Here is a 24,894-nt window from a genome sequence, read left to right as displayed (position 1 = left end):
TATTGGAACAGATTTGGATCCATTCTTTGTGAAGTTATGGATGGAGCTGGCACATGAATGCTTAACACTTCCTACTAGAAGTGCTTTTGGATGTCTATAGCATTATATGCCTATTTCTATACGGTGCCTGTAAGGCTCCTTTGCTCTCATGTTTCTCAGCTTCTATCTTAAATTATTTCTGAGTAATCTTAAGAAATCTTCGGCTGAAAAGATTTTGTGATTCCAAGAATTATTAATAAGGATTTGGAACAAGAGCTTTGATTGTATCATTTTGAAACAGATAATTTAGACTTCATCTCTGAAGTTGTTAGTGCATGACTTCAGAGGTTGAAGTCATCTGTTAATATGCCTTTAAACATTCTAGAATTGATATATGTCTAAAAGTCATAACTTTAAATATGAATAGTCTATCTTGATGATTTTAGAACTGGTATTACAGATTAGAGGATGTATTTTTTCTGTTCTTCAAATCTATGGAGCAGAAGCAGTGAATATGCATATCTGAAAATGCAGATAAAGTTTTACTTTGTAGAGCTAAACAGTAATGTGAACATTTTAAACTTTTTGCTCATGAAAAAACTGGTAAACTGGTAGAAGTTATTGTTTCAGTCAGAATATATTCATAATTTTTTTCCTCAGGCTTGCCCTTCTTCCACAGACATGATTTCTACCCTACTTTTAAAAAGTGTGTGATTTCATATCATATCAAACATTACAATTTTGCAAGCTAAAAAAAATCAAAATTACTATATCAAGTTTAAAATATTGCATAGCTAAATTTTATCTTTATACTATAGTGTCGTTTCTCACTGCAAAATGCAGTTTGTTAATTGCCTATTTTTTTCATGGAAATAACTCAGAATCAGTAATGCATTTCTCGAGTTAAAAGTTTTCTTCTCTATTGATGGATATAACCTATATATAACACTATTGCAATGGAATTATAGATTAAAATGGCATCGCAGCTGTGAGACAGACAGCTAGCATTAAAATTTGTGGCATATTAATGAAGTGAGGATTATTGCGAATTATGGAATTGCTTCCAGCTGGATTACGTAGCATAACATAGAGTTTGCATTAAGTTTTTTGTTTTCTGTCTACTATAGGAAAAATGAATGCAACACACAGCATTAATGAGTGGCTGTGTTATTCCCTTCTTTTAGATAACTCCAGTTCCAGGCACTCATCCACTTTTAGTTTTTGTCAATCCTAAAAGTGGTGGGAAACAAGGAGAAAGGTAAGGTTGATTTTATTTTTTACTTTCCCCCCCTTTCTGTTTCCCTATTATCTCTGTGATATGTTTGAAAATGAATATTAAAAGTTTATATATGAAAAGAAATCCCAAGTTTTACGCCTCACATGTGAATGTTCTACTGCCCTGTTTAGAAAAGGTACATAGTAGCATAGATTTCTGCAGTTAAAAGCAAGAATGAGTTTTATGAAACAATTTCATTTCACATCAGCAAAATTAGCTATATTCAGTGTATGGTTTTGTGTGATTTGCATGAAGATGTGAGTTGCTATCTTTTGCATTGCTACTTTGAAGTTATAATAGTTTTCTTTTAATCTCTGTAATAATTATGCAGACAGGCCAATAATTTAAATTGGCAACAGTATTCAATTTTCTAATGTATGACTTCAGTGATTTATGTATGATTTAGTGAGTATGCTTTTCAGCCTCTCCAAAAGATATCTTACAAAGAAACCTTTTGATTCCTGTAGATAGGAAGCATTCTAAAAAGTATTACAGTCAAATCATACAAATATTAAAGGTATGCTTAATTTTATGTATATCAGTAATTACATTGATTTAAATTCCAAGTGCTTAAGCTTATGTTTAAGTGTTAGTGTATCAGAGGAATGATAGAACAAAGGTAAGGAGCATTCTGCTCCTACTCTACTCATGAAACTAGGCAGAAATATTGAATTAGTTACCCCCTGAGCAGATTTTTTAGTGTATTTCAGAATCACAAATGCTGACAGTGTAGCCATTTGTCGCCAAATTTTTCCAGCCTAGTTTACTATGTCAGTACTGTAATCCATGCTTCAGATTTTGAAAAAGGTTACCATCTTTTGGCCAAGATCAGGCTAAAGATGACTCCTGTGGATACTGAGTGTTGTGAGTACTAAAAAAGCACAAAAGGAGGGATCCAGTGGGATTCTAAATTTTGGAACTGAGCAAGTAAACTGCAAGTGGGTCAGCTTTCCCTACATCTTCCCCACTGGCTTTGTTACAACACTTCTTGCTGACGGTGTCCCTTAGAGTAAACTGACAAAAGGGACAAAATTCTGCAGAGTATATGTGAGGGGAATTCTCAGAGTTTAAGAACATTTAACCAGAACTGCACTTGATGATCTCTGAGAGAACAGGTTGTCATTTAGTAGCTGATTATGTAATCCCTGAACTGATACACCTAGATATCAGCAATGCCAAAAACACTACTTGTGTCAAAGGCAGTTAATACCATTAAAGATTCATTCTAAGCAGTTTCAAAAATGTGCCTTTGCAATCAAAACAAGCCAATATGAGCTGTCATCAGCATTCATGTTTATGACACAGTAATAGTGTGAAGTAGACCTGGTCTTCTTGTGCTGTCAGGGGCATTGTGGACAATAACACACTATCCCTCAGCGTGACTTTTTATAGTATTGATATGAAACGAGCCAATCCAGGATCTAGCCTGGAATTAGGCAGTTGAGATGCAGGTTAGAGAGCTGCACTCATGGAATTAGTTAAACCTAGAAACAATTGAATGAAATTCAAAGCTGTTTTGCATCTTTCAGTTCCCAGCTCATAACTGATCTCAAGTGTTACTATCTGAATGGATGTAATGTGAGAGACATAGTTTAATGTTAGATATTCTCCAGGGTAAAAGCCCCTTCCCAAATTCCAATTTCCATTCACATATTGTGGTCTGATACTTGTCACTTGATGTTAATGCAACTGTTGCTGAGGCCAAGCAGATCAAAGGAATGATTTGAATTGAAAAAAATGAATGCCTTGTACACACTTCGTTTACTAACACCATTACTTCACAAATGCTACTACACAACAAAATGTGAAGCATGCAGGCAGCCACCAGCAGCTGAGTATAGTGAAGTATGAGAATCTTTTAAATTGGTTTTGAAACCACACAAAATAAAAACGTTAAATTGCATACAAATGTGTCAAGATTGCATTTGCTAGTTCTGTGTTAGTGCAACCACATCAAAAGGTCAGCTGCATAGTCATGTAAACATATCTCATGTCATTCAGAAGCAGTAGATAATATCTCATGGTTAGATCTAAAAAATGTTTTTAAAAGTCCATATATGGACTGTTTGATGGGAAGAGGTTTGCCCTCTGCCTTTTGGGTGTAAATGTTTCATATCAATACCAGTAACCTTATAAAATAAGGATGGTAAGAGTGCATATGAGTGAGAAGATGTAATCTAAGGGATGAAAATATTTTCAAGGAACAATAATATTTAACTTCATAGCTTTTCCTGGGTTTTATCTGGCTGCTTTACAGTCATTAAGAATGAGAAGAATCCCCAGTCCACCCTCCCCCGCCCTCACACTCCAATTTTATGGCACTTATATGTTGGTAAAAGTAAAATCACAGGACATTTGAACAGAGAAGTAGCTCTTCAAAATGCACAATTATGGTGATTCATGGCAGGGTTTTTGACTATAGCAATTTTGTAATCTGGTCAGGTATTTTGAGAGGCTAGGAGTAGAGGATAGGCTGTAACAAAAGTAGGGTTTTGCACAGCAGTAAGGGACAAAAAAACCCCCAAACCCACAATCCACTAATTTTCATAGATGAGAATTTAATTATCTTGACTTATTTGCATTAAGGTGATCTTTTACAGAAAGCTATCCTTCAGTTTTTATTTCAGATTTTCTGTATTTTAGAGATCACGATGAATGATTTCTAATTGACTTTCATTGAACACAGAAAGGTTACTGCAGATACTGTCAAGACTCCAGTGTTCCCACAGTTCCCCATATGAGATTTTATGCCTTGCCATATGGTAACCCAGCCCATTTCATTGCCCTTAGACTTTGAGAGAGTGTATGCATCTTCCTGACAACCAGTTGAATGAATGCACTCCCCCAGCAATGTTCTGTCATTTCTTTTGTATTTTGCTATTTTTTCAAATTTCTTCAAATGCAAAGGAAAAGAACTGAGAATCACTTCAAGATAAAAAAGTGAGGTGCCTTAATTTTGGTTTTGAATATTGTAGCATAAGGGTGATAGAGAAAAAATGGATGTATAGGAAAAGTTAATTCGAAAACAAAATTACTTTCCCTACAACCTTATCTAATAACCTTATCAATACATTTTAAAAAACAAAATTATTTTAAAAATCAAGAGTTTTGCAAAATATTTAGTGATAAATATCATGTTCTTGAATAGGTTTCTCTTCTAAAAACCAATGCTATAACTTTCAGACATACTTACAAAATAAAGAACTGTGAAAATAACCCAGATCTGTTTTCTTAATGGAGAGATTAATAGTTATTGCCCATCATCTGAAACTTAAGTGCATTTATGGTTATTTGGACTTAAATTATTTATTCCAGTAGATAACACGTATGTTTATAATAAAATAAAATAGAACAAAAATATAATTCAATGTTTATTAAGAAGAAAGTAGCAAATAATAATTAAAGCTGATTAGTTTTAGCATTTCACACACTAAAAATAGATATTAATTGAGCATGAGATTAGATAGACATACAGCAAACCCAGTCCAGTGTCTTCCTCAGGCTATACCACACTGCAACATAGTTTAGGGAATGTGCATAAAATGGACAGATGTGGTAAATTGATCAGAAAAGAATTCCAGTACATCCATCTCATCCTAGAGTTGTCCTATATGTCTGAATTTAAGATCTGACTAACCAAGACAACAACTTTCAATGATCTGTCAACATAATGATCTGTGTATGTTTATATCATATTATATATCATTAACAAAATAGTTTATTTCAGCAGAGAGAATATACAATGAACATGAAGTACTTCTAAAGACTGTTGTAATGGGTAATGCTTCTCACAAAAGAGTCCTTCTAAATCATGGCGTTGTTTTGCCATGCTCATTACTTTGTTTTCCACTGCCCCACTTTCCAATTTATTTGCCTGACCAGCAGGTGAGTTTAAACAATTGTTTCCTTGACAAATGTGCGGTTGGATGCACTGGAGATCAGCTTCCATACGCAGACATTTCCTGCTGACTCCACGTTCAGTGTCTGTGCAGCACAGGTTGATGACATCTTTGACCTTAAGTTGTTTTCAAATAACTTTGGTTTGTAGTACCTACCCTCTTACCCTCTGATTAATCTGGCTTTCTGAGCTTTCAGTTAGCATGGAGAATAAATGTAGTAGCAGTTGCAAATTATCTTTTTCAAAGGTTCAATGTTTAGCTAAGAAGATCCTTAGCATTTCATTTTGGGGAGGAGCCCTTATCTTCTTTCTTCTCTGCTATTAGAATCATATAATCATAGCAATTTTTGGGTTGGAAGAGACCTTAAAGATCATCTAGTTCTGCAATGGGCATGGGCAGGGATACCTCCCACTGGATCAGGCTGCTCAAAGCCCCATCTAACCAGGGCTTGAACTCTTCCAGTGAGGAGGTATCATCAGCTTCCTTGGGCAACCTGTGCCAGTGACTTATCACCCGCATAGTGAAGACTTTCTTCCTAATATCTAAACCAAATCTCTCCTAGTTTTAAACCATTGCCCCTTGTCCTGTCACTACACACCATTGTGTAAAGTCCCTCTCCATCTTTCTTGGAGAGAGTTAAATTCAGCCTATACTGACCACACCTTGAACATCACCCCCTGGATTACTGAAGATGTCTGCCTAGTTGGCAAAAGGCACTGCTATGAGCAGCTTTTTCCCCAGTGTAATCAACTTTTTTGTCCATCTGTTTCTTTTATCTCTTTAAAGGAATGATCCTATGATCAGAAGATAGCTTAGTCCAACTTCAGCCTGAAGTTAACTTGTGTATTTTTCTCAACAGCAGAACTGTTGACAGGCCCTCTTGGTCACTCCTGCTGTAACTTTCTGCCTCCTTAGTTATGCTAGTGCAACGATTATGAGGTTCATATGAATGAGATCATGGACACGACTTAAGTGAAGTAAAAAACAGTGATGGAGAAACTTTTCTGAGAATTTATATTTTAAATTGAACCTGTTTAGTTTTCTAGATAGGATAATACTATATCCAGATATGTTCTCTGTGAAATAATCCTGCAAATAGTTACAGAAGCACAGCTGTTCACTAATAAGCTGTCTCATTGGGTAAGAACCAGCTGGAGGCAGTGGTGACAAGTAGTAGTTTCATGAACTGACTTTGTTCATGAAATTGCACTCCATCCAAAAAGCTCTATTTTGGAGTATTACCCATTACGCTGCCTCATGGCTGTGTAAGCACAAATGTCCAGTCACAACCATGTCCAGTTTCTTACATATAGAAGAAGACTTTGAAAGACATGTCTGTATCCTTAGGGTTTTTCATTCTGGATGTATAAAAATGGAAGGCCAAACGAATGCCCATTTTCTTGTCTAGCATTAGGTGTTAGGTCCAGTTGCAGTGTAGTGGGAAGGCAGACATTTAGAGGCAGTTTCTTTCTCTTGTTTGGAGGATGAATGCATGAATGGGAACGAAGCATTGATTTTTGAATTTTACACAGACTAGCATATATAACAACATAAAAGATGATGTGTAATTCACAGTGAGTCATTATAGAGTCATTATCTGATACTGATGTTTGACATCAGTACCTGTGAATGGTATGCATTGAATCAAGTATGATTCAGTGTAATCTCTTCATTATTGCATGTGGATTTCTGGGTTTTGGCTAGAGAATACCTAGCTACATCTTTATTAAGAAGGCTTTTATAGCATTTCAAAATTACCTGAAAACAATATTGTGAGTATAGGTAATAGCTAGTATGTTTTGTATTACCAAACTTTTAGGCAAATAACTCTTAAGCCTTTGGGGCTTCGTAACAGTACCATTCGTTAACTTCTTGTGGTCAGCCACACAAATTCAATTAGCCAGAACCTTTGACCAAGTTAAATTCTATATGTCACTGAGAAGCAACTTACACATGCCAATTAGAAAATTAAAAGTAGGATCCTTTTACATTGGTAGGATGCTGCAAATGAAATAGAAATCTACAGTGTTTTAAATCCACTGTCAAATATCAAATTGAGCCAACATCAGAACTGTTGACTGTGATGGGTGCCTGCTTGCAAAGTGAAACCAGTCATTTCACATTGACTTTTTCTGTCAGAAGTGGCATCAGGAATATATTGTGTGTGTTTGAATGCAATGCTTTATGAAGAAGCTGATAATGCTAAATAATTGAGGAGTTAAGAAAATGCTTCAATTTGGAAGTTTTAGAGATCATTTGTTTGTATTCAGTATTCTTATACCCTTGTCTTCCACCTAGCCTGATAAATTATGCATTGCTATTAAGAAAATAAAATAAAAAAAAATCCCCCAGTGCTCACATAGACTTTGTCTAGACAGTTTTATTTTGCTGAATTTTTATGTTAGAATTCAGATCTTATTATGCTTCTGTTTCATTTAAGACAGTAAAAAAAAAGGAAGAGATACCTCAGGTGAAAAAATAAAGACTTTCTTAAAAATTTTAAAATATTTATTAGTTTGAATTACATGAATTTTAAAATTAGAAGCAAGAAACAGGGGTTTATAAATTAAACTATTACCATAGATCCCACATATATATTTATTCATTCTGAGCTACGGCTCTTTCGTGTGCTTACTTTTTGCTGTGTAAGAAACGAAGCAGCTACCACACTGCAGTCAATTTAGAAATCACATTTCTAATATTTGTAATGGGGAAACAAAACATTTGTCATACTTTTAGGATAAGTGATCTCAAATTTATGAAGTTACAGTTTTATAAATCGTCTGCCATTTAAATAAATATTTGCTGGGACTGGGACAGCAATTGGAGTCCCTTGTAAGGTAGAATATCAATAAATTGATTTCTGTTATTCAGTTAATTTTTATATATACCTTATATAAGTAAAAGAATGGTTTCAAATATTTTTAGTTTTCTTCCAGTTAAAATATAATCGAAAAGAGGTGTAGGTGACAATAGATTTACATTATCAGAATGTTGTTCAACCTATGGGAAAAATTTTTGGTGGGCTGCAAACCTAATTTGCTTTTGCAATTAATAATACTTTTTGTTTTGTGCTAGCAATAAATTTCATTAATAAGTCTCTCTTTTACCATGGAGTTACACTAATAGGAACCAATTTGCTTTTCCAAATGTTTTCTTGACTCAGCTTTCCTTGTGTCATTACACCTCTGTATCCTTTTTTTTTTTCCTTTTCTGTGTACAGTGTTTGAATTACAGATACTCGCAGCACTCTTGTCTCAATTTTATGCCTTCTATACACTGTATGAGTTGCAATCGCTGTGTTAAAATATTTGATTTTTTTCATAAATACAATTCTGCAATTCAAATAGTTATAGTATATGTTAACTTTTTTAATTCTTATATCAATAGGTTTTTTTTTTTAAATACCTCAAACATAAAGTTAAATCTGTTTCCTTTTGTCTCTTTTACCTCTTCAGAATTTATAGAAAATTTCAGTACCTTTTAAATCCTCGTCAAGTTTATAGTCTTTCTGGAAATGGACCAATGCCAGGGTAAGTCTACAGTTAATATTATACCAGGAACTCATTTAATAAAATGCTGCATAATCAAATGAACTGACTGAGGCACATTTAGCATGTATGAATATATCAATGCTACAGATCTCTGAAATTTACAGGTATTATTGGTTTATATTGTAAATGAAACTGTGTATCATATGTTTTGCTGATAGCTATGCAGTACTCCATAAGATCTGTGGGGTAAATGTCATTCTGTTTGCAGCTTTTACTGCTTTTACCAGCAACCAGGAGTTCATTTTTCAGTTTCTATTATATTACAAATATTAAGCAGCCTCAAAACTGGACTGCAGGACACACATTTATCTTAGATAAAGACATACGGCCACATACATTCTTCTTCCATGATTCTTCCTGTTTTGCATTCATACAAAGATCGGAGACTTGTGATCTATTGAATGCCCACTTTTGGCACCTAAAATTTTCTGCTTTCCTAAGTAGTGGGTACTTTGGTGGAAGAAAACAGGCAGAGCAGCACTGAACATCAATTATGTCTATGATTTTCTGTGTATTGGGTGTTACTTACTTATTGCACTTATGTATGAATTTTTACATCAATGAGAAGAGTTTCAGAAGGATTTTAGGAGACACATGTTCCCTGACATGAAATTGACACTGCAAGTTGAATATGTTTTTAATTTGATCTTGGCAGTTTTTCTTTGTTTAGGCTTCTTTTTTTCTCTTAAGTTGGAGGAAAATAAGATAAAAGGGGAAATGTACGTGGTTTGTACCTTGCAAAGTTGTATGTCAGTTATCACAGGTACTTCGGAAGGAGTATGTTTTGACAGTTCCTGACAGTCCTTCTGGTTTTAAGGCCAAATATACAGGAAACTGTTATTTCTTAAAATTATTCTGCATTAACTGTCCTTTTACTTATTGTGTTAGATTTGGGATGTGTAGAGCACTGAGGAAAGTGAAAAGAGGATTGGGCTTGAGCCTTTTAGAAGCTAAGATTCTCATCTTATTTTGTACTACAGTGTTGCTATTGTGCAACAAGCAGAATGGTGCAAAACGTGCTCATAAAATCAAAATAATGGCATGCATAGTTTCTTTCATGCCTGAAATTTTATCTATACCTGAATGCCAGTGCTGTTTTATTACTTAAGTGTTTGCTTTTGGTGCTCTGTTGTTAGTGTTGAACCATGGAAAATTTAACTCATCTTAGTCCAAATAAGAAAAGATTGGAAAAATTGCAGAAAAATGTCTGAAATTTGTAAGAAATTGCAACTGAGACAAAGCTAGTAACCATTATTGTTTTACTTAAAATATAATAGAAATGCCGTACTAGAGCTTCAGATTGCAACTTCTAAAGCAACAAAAATATTTTTGTTCAAATTCATTTTATTTCACTAAATGTGATTTAAAAAAAACAAAACAAAACAAAACCAACTAACTAGAAAAAAAAAATAATCAAATACCACTAACAGAGCCCATTTCTGTCCAGTACTGACTTCTTTTTTTTCTGTATCTTGTGATATAAATGAAAATGTATTTTAAGGTAGAAGCACAAGAGGGCAGTGTTAAGTTCAAACTGAAACCCTACACTTAAACGATTTAAATTTTAGTCTTTTGAACTACAACAGTGTTTTTTAGAAAATATTTTCAATTTCTCTTCCCATTAGGAATTGAAATAGTTTTACTTCAGAGTCACTTTGAAGAAATTTTTAATTAATTTTCAAACAGACACTGCATTTTATTAAGCTTGCTCCAGTATATTTTTTTATTCATTCCACAGAAATGAATAATCCTAAATTTCCAGTTTATCTCCTGCCATCACTTCTTGCCCCTGGCAATACTATGTAAGCTGCATATAATTTGATCCTTAATTGAGAAGTTGAGTAAACTCTGTTTTTCACTTGCCAGCCCTTGTTTCCCTTTCTGCAAGTGCTGGATTGCCTATTAAAACCTGCCCGTCCATCCACTCACTCATCCATCTCTATAATGCCAGTTATGCTGAACTGTCCATCAAAATGTTACATTTATTTAATATTTTCATATGTGTAATTTAGATTGAAATGGAACAGTTTGGGACTTTACTGCACAGACAAAACCAAAAGTGTATTATTCATGTCAGTTTCTGTTATTCAGTGGAAGGGGATAAGCATAATATATAAGTATTTTAAAGCATTTGTGATTATTGTGATTCTTTTAATTAAGTCTATATTGAGAATAATTTTTTATTTTTTTAAAACTTTTTGGATTCTAATTTCAGACATTTTTACTCAATCTATAGAATGCTGCTAGTATTAAGACAGAATTTGAATCATTTTGGTAGAGCCAAGCTGTCTGCTTGAACTTTTTTATTCGTGATGGTGTTATACTTCTAGGTTTCTCTCATCAACCAAGAAGATAACATTCATGAGTTTTCTAACCTGAGATCCAGACACCTGTGGCTAACAAAAATTAATATTTCCAGTTAATTTCTGTGGAGGACCCTAATTATCTCCTATTCAGATAACAAAGAGAAATACGAGAAAAAAAATTCTAAATCATTGGTGGACTGCATTTTAAAAATAAGTTTTTAAAAAGGAACAGCTTAGTCACTAGATCTTTCATTTTTTCCTATTCAGTAGGATAATATTATTTTATGGAAATGTTTTGGAATTAAGGGCTCCTTAGCACATCTGAGCTGAAACAGGGTTTATTATTAGTCCTTGTTCAGTAGAAGAAAGGCCACTAGTGGAGTCCCATATTTGAATTTCTTTGACACCTGGAAATAATACATTTCATTTTCCTTTTGTATCCTCTCCCTGAAAAACAAAACAAAAAACAAAAACAAACAAAAAAGTCAACCAAATAACAAACAAAAAGCCACCAAAGAACAACAACAAAAGCCACCACACATCTTACACTTTTTGTAGTATCCAGTATTGTCGTTTTTAAAATAAATATTCTGGCAAGTAGCAGATGAACCAAAAAACACTTTGAAAAAAATTACAGTGAACTGTAGTGTTGCTATCTGAATGTGCAATTACTCCAGTGGATGTGTTTCACAATAGATGGGATGCTACTTGCTGAACTGCAGGGATGGCAACAAAGCTGCTTCGTGTATCTTCTTAGCATGCCTAAGCTAAGGTTTTCAGAGCTGTTAATGTTGAGGTTCATATGCATAATCTATATAGAAATATTTACACGATGCAAATAAATTGCACAGCAGCCAACTCTCTGACATTTTGATCCCTTTCCAACCATGGAAACTGACCTGCTGCGAGGCCTGAAAATCAGGGAGCTCTCAGCCAAAGGGCAACAGTACACTTGAAACACTGGTATAATAATTAATGGGTTTGACGTTCTTTATTTGGGAGCAGAGAGATTCTGGTGAGCTGGAGAAATCCTGTAAGCTCTGCAGCTGAAGAGAGGCATAAAAGGTATTCCACAGCTACAGACTGCCATAGTTAACAAAGTGACGTGAAAATTGCCGGGCTGATCCATTGTGTAATTTGTGCCCAGCACCTGTGTTTTTAGCCTTGAAAAGAGTTTCCCTGTTTGGTTGTTATATCTCTATAGGAGTCTTCTACTTCTGACAACAACTGTTATTGTGGATTTAATGATCTTGAAGAATCTGAAATTCAGTTATTGTTCACCTCACAGAGAGGTAAATAATAGCTGGATGAATAGCAGTCCAGCCACAGACCCACATGACTCTGTAGAGAGGTCACTCTTTCACAATGGCTTTGTCCCTCTGAAAAGGCTCCCATTCCCTTAAATCTATTGTTTAAAATGTCTAATTTATGTTATTTTTGTGCTCTAAAATAGAAATTATGTCTACAAAAGTTGTAGTTCTTTGTACCTTCCTTAAGCATTTATTTCGGAGTGCATGTATTTTTAAAAATCTACCCACAAGTCTACCTCAACAGAGCTTTTAAAATCTCAAATTCTGCCCATTAAAAGATGCCCAAGACAGCCAAACTGAAGCCCTACAACTTAATCTGTAATTTAGTTGGGAATCAGCAGCACCTGGGCCTTTATAATTTCCCAAAGCAACAGGACTATTTTGAAAATTACACTATTTTCCCTGATTATTGGAATTGATTGCTAGAGCATTTCCTTGCTGTTGGATGTTTGAAATATCCAGAGTATTCTAGGAAAGCATATACACCAAGAATATCTTTAGGAGATAACTGCGTAAGTATTTTCTCCTGAACAAAACCTTGAACCTGGTCTGGTTTTCTTTGGAAGAATTACATTTTTGTCAGAGAATGGCAAATCAAGCTTGTGCTCCAATGATTAAAATTACAGTCGTGTACCATAAATCAGGAATACTTAAAACTCAGTAAGTCTTCACATGTAAAAATTAAACCTTGGGGTTACAGGTATATTTTAAACAGCTGTTCAACAAATTTTATTTGTGTGACATCTGTGGTGTTTGCAGCATATATAGCACAATCTTTAAATATTGTAAATATTTAAATAAGTTTCAATTTCTCAGTCTAGGCTTCCAAAGTTTGGGCCAGATTGACTCACCTCTCTCTTAATAATTTTAAGTTTTCAGTAGTGAGCTTGCCACACACAAATTTTGCCTGAAATATATTTTAAAAGACTCTACCAGTTTCTTTAGCCTAGTTTGCTCTCCTCATGTTGTTTAGCTAGTTCTCTTTTCTTGGTCACACCTAATAAACTTTTGAGTATTATGGCTAGGTTAATTCTGAACATAGTACATCCAGCATTTTTACTCCACTTACTACCCAACATGTACTGCTTCACTTTTCCCACTGCTTCTGAATTTCTGCTTCTGGCTGGCATGTGTGTTTTTGTATTAAATTGTTCTATGTGAATTATAATAGAAATAACTTGATATTTAAAAAATCTATGTGTTGAAATATCTGATTGACATGTTTCTCATATTCTGTTTGATTTCTTTCAAGGTTATTGATATAATTTCTGTAAAGGTTATTGATACGAAAGACATTTGTCCCTTGTACTTAATGTCATACTTGTAATACATTTTTTTATCCATTTTGTTCTGTGTAAAGAATGATCACCTGAATTGTTAAAAAAATACTAGTTTTTTTAAAAGTAGAGATAAACCTTTTGGGAAAAAGACCTATTGTAAGTACTGTTTTGTATTTTAATTTTATTTATTACTATATATGCTTAGAATTTTTTAACAATTTTATAAATCACTTCAAGAAAATAAGACATAAGTGTTCTATTCTGGTCCTTTACCTTAGTCTGACAGTGCATAGAGCCTTTAGGATGACTTCCATTTATTTATTTTCACTTTAAACCATTTAGTAATAAATTCTTCTCCAACTATTTTTTTTTCAAACCATATAAAATTTTCTGTGGTAAGAGGTAGCTATTAAAACACTAATTGAAAAAAGCTGCCTTGATTGACAATATTTACTCTTTAGCTTAAGCACATTCAAGAAATCTATCAAATTCTTTCTTTACAATTGTAACACCTACTGAGTTTTTAAACATAAAACTATGTCCCCTCACCAACTCTTAATATAGACTGCATGTTCTGATTGAATAAATGAGATTTATTTCCATATATAATTATGCTACTATATTTAATGCTATAAACTAACTCAGTTGTATAAATATTTATATTTGTCAAACATATTTATGTGCCGTTTATTTATACTTGCAAACACACAAAATTATATTTTATTCTTATGTATTTTATGTATTACATACTTATATAATACTTGTATCTACTTTATATTTGAATTTATAAAAAGAAAATTCATGTGATTTTGTAGTATGAGATTGCTTGGAAAATTCACTGTGTATGAATATAAAATGCTCCAGAAAAATATAAATCAAGTTTATTAATAGTTTTGACAATATGGTTTTGTCAGATTCTTTAATCCCCCATTTTCTTGGAAAGTTTTATTTTTTTTTTGATGAAGATTAAATACACAGTCAAAACAAAAAGGATGTTTGATAGCCACATGGCAAGGATGCTGGTTCATAAAAACAAAGACAGAGGTTTAGGTCTATGTTCTGCCAATCTGGTTTGATGCTACCATCAACCCTGCTCTTTTTGTATTATTTTTTTTTTCTTTGCTTGTGTTTGTTATTTCCAGACTTTCTATTTGACATCTCTTATATGTGGTGAAAAAGTTTAAGTATTTATAGAAGTCAGCACCCTGCTGTAACCTCTGGGCTATAATTTGATTTTAGTTTAACTTGGAATACCCTTACCCATGAAAGCATTATCATCTGCTAACTTTCTAGAAACTCAACACATTGGATCAAAGTGGAAAGGCTGGAGATGAGAGGCTTTTGTCTCTTTGCCAGGTCTCGTGAAGTGACAGAGATGCCCAGCAGTGGGCTGGGGCACATCTCAGTGCCCACTCTCACAGTGGTAGGAGCTGAATTCCAGCAAAGGGTCTTTCAGCATGACTGCTTGTTAGAAGATGTGTTTCCCAATTGTACCCAGTCAGATTTGGCACTTGACGTTTTGGATCAGAGGAGGTCCCATAGCACTTGTCCTGTGGATGTGTGAAGTAGAAAGTAAGAGGTGAGAAAGGCAAACAGGGTTTAATACAGAACGAGTAAGCATCCTTCAAACACCTTACTTGACACTTGAAATTGACCAGGAGCTCTTCTGAGCAGAGAAAATTAGTGAGGGTGAGACAGCAGTGGGATGGCCTTCAATCTATGTAGCTTTGCTAACTTTGAAAAGCCAGTCTAAAAAAATAGAACAAGTCATTCAGTTGTCCTTTGTATTTTAAATAACATTTTTTCACCAATGGTGCTTTCCATTTCCTTCTCTGATGCTTGCTCTTTTACTCTTTTTTTTATGCGTTCTTGATTTTAAATAGAGGCCTATAAGAGCATTTAAGACTTTCTAGGGACAGGAACCCCATTCTCCACACAGCATTAAAATTTCAAAGGGAAAATTGATAGAATTAAATACACTTATTGTATATATTTATTTGTTTTTAAGACTTTGGGTACAATGTACTAATTTTCTGTTTATTAGGAGATTTCAATCTGGAAATCAGATAAGGTCAGTAGCATAAGGAATACGGATGAAGATATTTGACAATAGTGAATAGAATATATATGGCTTTACATAAACACATAGATGCAGCAATTCAGCAAAATTACTGCAAGATTCTTGTCTCGTCACGATTTATGTGTAAGGACTAATTTCAGTTTTCATTAAAAGCTATCCTGAAAAGATGCTTTTAAATTCAAAATATTGCAAATTAGAATTGGTTTAATATGTCCCCACTTTTCAACATTATGAAATATTGGAATTGAATGAGGTGGAAAATGAGTTGGTGATACTGTCCAGCACTCAATGAATATGGAAGGTGAAATAGCCAGGCAAATATTAGCAAATATATTTCACTTGTAAAATATGTCTTGTAGGATGATGGAGTAGGTGCTTTCTATCTGATGCTTACTCATTTTGTATTAAACCATGATGCAGAATTGGTTTTATCAACCACAAATGGCTCATCTTATTAGGTATTAGAGTAACATCAGAAATGTGCAATTTTCATATGCTTTTATAGCCAGAACCTCACAAGGAAATGTTGTGGCCAATGCATTTAGCCACCTTAGACTGTCTTGAGACTGCATACTCATTTACAACTAGGTAAACAGCATGTTTTCTGACAGTAGTTTCAAACAAGATTTGAACTGAGAAAATTTTTGAATTAACCATCAGGTCCAAGCTATTTCTAGTATTAGTACACCATAACAACCCTTGAATTAACAAGTTCATCTTAATTTTTGCTGATACTATATTTGTATTTGCCTAAAAAAAAAAAAAAAAAAAAAATAAATTTTTTTTCAACTGTTTGCTTGATGTTTATTATTAAACAAAATGTCTTATGCCATAAAATGTTTGCATAATGCACAGTGCATTTATGATAATTAAATAGATCTTTTCATTTACTGGTTTTAGGTTAAATTTTTTCCGAGATGTTCCAGAGTTCAGAGTACTAGCGTGTGGTGGAGATGGAACAGTAGGCTGGATTTTGGATTGCATAGGTAATCAACAGCATTTGCAAAGTTTTGCTTGACTCATGCGTTTCATTTTACAAGCAAGATCTTGTTATTTAATGTTTTTAAGTTTATTAGTTTGGGACATGATTATTTTAAAGGAAACTTGTTTTAAAAGAAAACCTATCACAGTTACTGTATCAGCACCTACAATTGGATTTTTTTGTTCCTTAGTTATGTTTTTCCTTCTTTATTCACAGAGAAAGCAAACTTGATTAAGCATCCTCCAGTTGCTATCCTGCCTCTGGGGACTGGGAATGATTTAGCAAGGTGTCTGAGATGGGGAGGAGGTAAACACAAATTAAAATACAATTCATTATGTAATTAAAATGAAAAAAAATAACAAGAAAACGTCTTGCATCAAATTCTAGTCTCAACATTAGTATTTCTTTTTTGTCATGTATATAAAAACAGTTATCACCTTTCTTATTTTTGGAATTAGCTCCCTGTAAATGTCATATGAAAAGAAGAAATGTCATGAATTTTTAGATTTAAAGGCTGTAGTAATTCTCCATACCTTGTTTGTAGCTTCTGCTGTCACCAAAACCACTCCAAGTTGCAATGACCGTTGTATATAGCTATTTGGTTGGCTTTTTACCATCTGTGTTGCAGTTATTTCATTAATCAATAACTTATAAAGGGAATATTTTGAAATGGGCTTTAATTGGGTCTGTTCTGAAAGGGTTACTGAAAACAGCTAATAATGGGCTTGGAGTGATTTCATCTTTTTTAATATTCATAAATATTAAATGGAAAATGTGTCTCAGCCTCAGACTAGTTCCTTTGATCCACTTCTCTTTTCCTACGGAGGATTCCAGACAATAAGTGCTTTGGTGCTATTTATCAGGAAATGAGAAGGCAAAGAATGCTGAAAGGAGAATCTATGTAGTCAAACCTTTAATACCCTTTGCATCTTTTCCTTATATATATATGGAGCCTTACTCTCCAATAACTTATTTCTAGCCAAGATTTGCATTACAGGGTAACTTGAAGGAGATACAAAGAAAATTTTAGGCAGGACTCAGCCTCTGGTGAAATTGTCAGTTGGTGGGCTCACAGTCAGTTTCATTTCAGGTCACAGCTGATCTTTTCAGAAGATATGTGTATTTGGAACCTGTCTTTTATTTGGAACTTCTCAGTCTTTATACATATCTCTTCCTTATCATAGCAAATTTCCTTTCCAAATTTCTGCCTTGTTACCAGAGAGTCTTTAGAAAATTTTCAGTGGTTTCCATGCTATAGAACTTCTTTGTTAATCATGATGTTGTGTCAAATAAATTTGAGGTCCTCCTTTATTTTCTTTTTCATGACAAGTGGTTGTTTATTCACCTAATCTTAGGAAAGAAATGAAGAAAAAACAACTCAAAATCTGAGCAACTCATCCTTGCTTCACTTTCTGAACAATTCATTGAGTAATATCCTAGAATAATTCAGGTTGGAAATGGTTGCAGGAAGTCACTTTCATGCCTCCTGTTCTATACAGATCAGCCATGAGAGCGTTTCATTACGTTAGTCAGGACCTGTCCATACATCCACTTCTATTTATTTACCTTCTGATTTGAGTGATTTCATCTACACTAAAGTAGAAAAAGTCAGTGTGTAAATATTCTGGCTTTCTTCATTCTTTGCCCAATTACTTTGAGCTATAGTGCCATAATACAGATTTTCTGGAACTTCCACAGATGGGAGAGGAGACAGGGCTTCCAGACACTAAGTTGTTGGTGAGTGATTTCAGGGATGCAGACAAATGGAACTGTGCATGCTGCCATTATGCAATGGTTAGTGGTGACTAACAAAACCATACTGTATAATCATAAAGAAATGCATCAGTAATGGGTCTTGAGCAGGGAGGCTTTGAATGGCTTTGCTTGCTAAAACTGTTAATGACCCAGAAGTTAAATATTGCTTGAATATGAAAATTTTCTGATTTGAAGAAGGAATCCACAGTTCTTTAGAAATCTATTGCAAAATCGTTTCATCTGAATAGTATTTAAGAGTTGATAATATCACTTAATAAAATTCCCACTCTTTTTATGCATGCACACATGCATACTTCGTTGTTCACACACTCTTGGTTGTGCACAAGTGTTTTATTGAGTTTAGTATACTGAGATAGATAGTGATTTATTTAAATACCTGTAAATAGTTCATGGCAAGTAAGAGTATGATCTTTCTAGTAAGAGTATGATCTCTCTACAGAGCTGGATAAGGCTCATAAGCTGTTGAAAGACTGTAAAACGTTAGTTCTGCTGATAAGTCACCACTTACTCATTTCAAATTTTGGATTTGTTATGCTAAACCACATTGAAACAAGCAACAAAAAATAGTATACAGCTTTTAACTTTTCAGTCTCCAAATTTTTTCAGAAAAATCTCTACAGTATGTCTTTTGCCACAAATTTTGACACCAAAGCAATTTAAATATTAAGATTGTTTCATAGGTAGAACATTTTAGAAAGTGTAACCCCAGCTTTTTGCATAACTGCTACAATAGCTTGGAAAAGTCAAGAAATTGTAAAGTTCTAAAGAGAAATTATTTTTATAGAAGTATAAATCTAATGTCCAGTGAACTCTAGAATTAACCTGAATTACATTAATTTAGCTGAGTGCAGAAACTAACTTTGCAGTTGTATCCTTTTAATGACAGGTACTTGAAAACTGTCAATACTTCAAACACACTCCTGCGTAGTTTCATTTTTTTTTACTCATCTAGAATTAGAAAGAAAATATAATGAAGCATTATTGTCTTTGATTAAGTAATTGTTTTCATGTTTTGCTAGGTTATGAAGGTGAAAATTTGATGAAGATCCTAAAAGACATTGAGAACAGCTCAGAGATTTTGCTGGACAGGTGGAAATTTGAAGTAATACCCAATGATAAAGATGAGAAAGGAGACCCAGTGCCTTACAACATCATTAATAACTACTTTTCTATTGGCGTGGTAAGACTTATGCTTATTTTTAAGTGGTTTTCTTCTTCTGTTCTGAATAAATATTTGCATCACATGTCTTCAAGTGAGGAATTGTTTGCTACAGATCAATTAGAGTGTTATTTTGCTGGTGAAATGAATACACAGGTGACTGACAGCAATTTACATAAATTTTATTTCACACATACAAACCAGAGGTTTTTTTCAGGACCTTCAACCTTCCCATCTATAAAGAGGGTATTTGTGTTGTTCCTAATAGCTTGTGAGCAGCTGTAGCACAAAATTTAGATTGCTGTTATGAAGGTCCTGTAAAAACGAAAGGAAAATAATCACTTAATGAGAACTTTTCCTTTAGCATTCACATTATCAGAACTGTTTAAAAGAACAATGGCATTCTTTTTGCCTTATTCACACCAAAGAAATTAAGAAGCAGGCATTTCATATATTCCAGGTATGATAAACTTAGCAGATCTGCACTCTCCGGTGCAGTTTTAAATAATAAAATATTATAATAGCCTTTATATTGCAATTATCTGCTATAACCAGTGTTGCATTCAAGATAAAAAGTTGAACTGAAATTATACAGTGCTAAGATAGTAATACTATTAAGTACAATGTGAATTACTTGTAGAAAACTGCAGGAAAATACCAGGCTCTATGCCAGGATCTGCAGACAACCAGAAGATTCGATTTTCAATACAAAATTTGAAATCCATGAATTTAGTAACCTTGATATTATGATTCTTCATGTAATAGTGATGTGAGCACCAGAAAATTATATCAGGAATGGACAAAAAGTATGGTAATATGATGTTTTTGAAGGAGTGAGATCTGCTAAGTTTATCACACATGGAATATGTGAAATGCCTGCTTCTTAATTTCTTTGGTGTTGGTGTGAATAAGGCAAAGCAAATAGAGAAAATCAGAAATTGGATTTTAGATGTGAAAATTGTTTAATTTTTACATTAGGTATTGTTTATAATAATTCTTGAAAATCCAGGCAATATGTTTGTCTAAGTAAACAGAAAAGTAATCAAGCTTGGCTAGAAATGAAGTGAACCAAATTTTATGAAAGCAAAACTATACTTGTTGCCTCAGGTAAACTTTGGCAAGTACTGAACTGGGAAAGCAAAAATGTACCACAATGCTGCACACCGGTCTTTAGATGCTGATACCCAAAAAGATAATTGGAGTCAAGCCTATAGCAAAAAAAAATTTTTAGTATTTCCTATAATGTTGTATTAAGAGAAGTGGAACAGGATTCATATAATGGAAGATGATATTCACAGAACCGCAGAAAATCATTGGGTCATCTAACCATTCTTCTCAGTGTCAGTGATGCTACCTAATTCCTGGCAGATAATCATCCAGTTTGTCTCTACAAATTTCCAATAAGGCAAATTTCTTTATTCTCCTGTGTATACAGACTTACTGTATTACTTTGTTCTCCTTACTCGGAACTTTCTTTGTCATATCTAACCTGAATAGTTTTGGTGTAGCCTGTACTCTATATGTAGAGTACAATAGAGTAGAGAAGGAAAGCAAATTATTCTATTTCTCTGCTAAACTACTTACTACTTTCTAGAATATCATCCCATAGACTTGTGTTCTGTAGCCTTTCTGCCTCCAGTTTGTTCAATCTCTCTTCACAGAAAACGTTTTCTAGACATCTGATCCTATGTGTTGCTTTTATCTGTGTCCAGATTGTGAATTCAATCCTTTTGGTCCATGTATCTCTGGAACCATATTGCTCCCAGTTAGACATAATGCTACATTTGGTGTCTTATCAGCACTGAATGGAAAGAAGGAATTATTATCAAGAAAAAACAGCCTTCTTAATATTAGCATGGATTTCTGTATTCATATTTGACTTGTGATTCATCGCTGATTTCAGATACAATTTTGAAGAACCACTGCATGTCTCATTTGGGTTTTTTGCAGGTGATTCTTCCTGCCTATATGCAGCAACTTACACTTCATGGAAATAAAGCCTGTCTAATTTTGTACTGTTTCTCCAAGGCAGTGTGAAGCTAATGGTAACCTACAACAAATTGCACATTGGTTCACAGATTCATGCCAAATATAACATGGTCTCTACTCCAAAAAGAATAGAACCTGCTTTACGAATTGTTTAACTGTATGGCAGCAATTTGACAACAAACAATGTTGTCAATGTTCACCTTTTGTCAAAAGGACATATTTTTTCTATAGCAGTTTCAGAGGTCTTGTATTTACGTAACTTTATGTACTATATTCTGTATAAGTACAAGAAAAAAAGTCAGAAACAAAGTGGGATGTAGCAGCTGAATGAATTTGTGTTAAACCTGTTGAAAGCACAAAGCACAGTGGAAATATACAAAGTGTAAGTCAAGCTGTGTTTCAGTTTCAAAGCAGGAGCTAGAAAATATCTAAGAGCAATGTAGAATAAGATAAAGATTTTTCAAGTGCTCTCATCCATCATTCTGTCAGGATGGCAAGGTACCAGGAAAGAAGATCCATCTGCTTCCCAATAATACTGGAGTCACTGAAACAAGTTAAATATCCAAGAATATTGTGTATTAAAGCAGTAGAGTTATACTTTAAAAAAAGAACCAAAAGCAACAACAACAAAACAAAAAAACCCAAACCAAAACAAACAAATCCTTCCTCAAGAATATAATAGAGCCATCTGAACATGGAAGCTTGTTTTGGAAAGTCGTAGATTTGGTGAGCTGGAAAAACATAACTGATAATGTTAGAGGACTGATAAGTAGGAATGATAGAGACAGGAAACACCAGGCCACCTGTCAGACAGTGTCAGGTACAGTGACTTACACATTTTAGAGAAGAGAAAGTAAAAAGTTATTTTCCCCATAATATACACAACCAGCTTTAACAATCCTACATTCATGAAATGGTTTGGTATTACCTGAGTGATCCTCAGAGTTCAATAATGTTAGAAATTATTTAGACTTTCACTAAATGCTTAGTTGAACAGAGCATGGGGAAGCCTGGAAGGAGAAGCCATCTCTTATACCTAGGGACAGGAAAATTGGGAGACAGAGCAAGAAACCTCTGCTACTTAGATCTGCTGTGCTTTCTTTTCAAGGTGGATAATCCAGAGGAATGATTCAGTGTTTCTCTCTACCTAGGCTGTTTTCTCATTCTTAGGAGAAGTAGAACAACCACAGGAGTTCTAGGAACAAGCCATAGATGTGCAGGATGGAGGAAGAGTTGTGTAGGAAAAAATGCTGTGGAGGTTTAGGGTTTGAATTAACTGATTGAAATCTGAGAGCTAATATGAACTAGGCAAAGTCTGTTCACTGATAGGATAATAAATTATATGATATTGACTCATACTCTTTCTTAAATCCTTTTTTGCAGCTTACTTCCCCTTGGATTAGTCAATAAAAGTTCCTGGAAAATTAGCCAGACTGACCTGATTTTCTGAATTCTCGGGTATAAGCAAAAAAAAAAAAAAAGAAAAAAGAAAAAAGAAAATTAAAAAACCCTTAGAGAAATCAGGCAAAAATTCTAATGGAATTCTTTAAAGAAAAATATCATTGTTATTTAATACCTCACAATGAACAAATTGTATTCCTAAAGATAGTGTGATTTTTTACACTTGTTATGCAAAGACCTTAAAAATATTTTTTTTAAATATTAGTTTTACTTAGGTAATGACTGACCTCAAAAAAGCTAAAAATATTTCAACCAACAATTTATCTATTACCCATTGACTGCCTTCGTTGTTGCTCACAGCACTCCCAATTGTTTTTCATTTAGTGGGTTGTAGTGCTGGAAGAAATTATGAATAGATCTGCATTGCTGTTAAGATGAGAATCCTAAAGTGGGTTTTCCAGAAGCAAGCCTAATTTTTAATTTATTGTTCTGCTACTTTTTAGAGTTTAGCCTTTATGGAGCCAAAATTAGGTAAATGTGAATACTGATACTGAAAATCTTTTACCATAAACATTTTCTTCCTCTATTTTCTTTTATGTTTTTTAACTTTTAAATAAGACATACATTTATTTGATGTTAATAGGAAATAAAATATTAAAAATACAGCTTCACTATCATTTGAATGTTCTTAACTGCATAGAGCAGTACAGAGCATATGCTCATAAGCCCCTTGCAGCTCTGTAATTAGGGTGTTGGAGCATAGTAAGCTGAACCTGCAAACATCTGCATTGTCTTTTAGCATAAGTTTGCAAAGGAAGAAATATAGGGGTAGATTTCAAGGCAAATAATACTAGCTAAAGTGTGGCACAGTTTAACCTTCCTTATGTTAAAACGGTAAAGATACCATTCTAAAAAATGAAGCAGTTCTCATTGGTGTCAGTGCAGTATTCAGGGTGTAAGAGCAAACCAAATGCTAAAGTGATGATGGGTATTTGCAGACAGCAGTTGTAAAGTTTATACTAGTAACAATAGTATAGCTTTGTCTTTAACAAGAAATATTCTATGTGAATGAATAATGAGGTAACACTCTGATTTCCACCTCAGTTTTTTTCCTCTTGGACCAGATTCCATTCTAATTTTAAGCTAAGTCATATTTTTACCAGGTTATGTAGCCGTTGTATATAGAAATAACATACATAATCTCTCTGTTCACACTTAGGTGGATTGCCTAATGGTCTGGCCAGAAGGACTTCAAGGGGTATTGTCACAACAGTCACAACCCCTATAGCAACAGGATGTCTTAGAGGGTTATATTCTTTGCAGGTCCAGAATTGCTTCTCTATTATCTAGGCTGCTCACTCACCCAAGTAGATGCTTTAGGTTTGAGCCTCCTTGGGATCTTTGCTACCAATACTCTTCTGCATACATATCCTAAAGAGTAATTTCCAACAGAATCAAACTCCTTAGGAAGCTGAAAGCAGTAGCAAATCTTACTCAGACCACTTCATTTGCACAAGATGCTTAAGATGTGGAAAACATCTTATCCGTCTACTTAATGAGACAGGATTTAAATAAGAATCTTCCAATGCCCTTTCAGCTGAAACTTTGAATACATCTGCAAACACATGCACAAGGACATATTTAAGGAAAAAAAAAAAAAAAGTAGAATGCTCTAGGACAATAATTAAGACAGTAACCTGGAAGAGAACTGTTCCATCTGTTGTTTTTTTGTCCTGTGATTAACATGTACATGACAATTCAGAGTCTTCCACTACTGTGAATGACTTATTTTCTAGCATCAATAGATACAGAATTGTAATGCCAAAACAGAACTTCTGCAAGTAGAACACCTCAGTCTTTCATTCAGACTTTACAACATGTGATAATTGATTTCATAGCAATA

The 24,894-nt window shown here is 33.9% G+C and overlaps 1 protein-coding gene across 6 annotated transcripts in view; it reads left to right on the top strand.

Annotated features, from left to right (window-relative positions):
• DGKB (diacylglycerol kinase beta) overlaps nt 1-24,894 on the top strand; it is a 286,640-nt gene that overhangs the window by 82,726 nt on the left and 179,020 nt on the right. For all 6 annotated transcript variants that reach the window (XM_030445130.1, XM_030445128.1, XM_030445131.1 and 3 more), the window contains 5 exons: nt 1,164-1,237; nt 8,613-8,687; nt 16,585-16,670; nt 16,883-16,972; nt 19,462-19,622. In XM_030445130.1, the coding sequence (XP_030300990.1) occupies nt 1,164-1,237; nt 8,613-8,687; nt 16,585-16,670; nt 16,883-16,972; nt 19,462-19,622 (486 nt within the window). The remainder of the gene's footprint in view (nt 1-1,163; nt 1,238-8,612; nt 8,688-16,584; nt 16,671-16,882; nt 16,973-19,461; nt 19,623-24,894) is intronic.

Source organism: Calypte anna, chromosome 2 (genome assembly GCF_003957555.1).
Source record: "Calypte anna isolate BGI_N300 chromosome 2, bCalAnn1_v1.p, whole genome shotgun sequence".
In the NCBI taxonomy this organism is placed as follows: Eukaryota; Metazoa; Chordata; class Aves; order Apodiformes; family Trochilidae; genus Calypte; species Calypte anna.
Note: the sequence above shows the minus strand (reverse complement) of the source record. Positions and strands in the feature narration are given on the sequence as shown.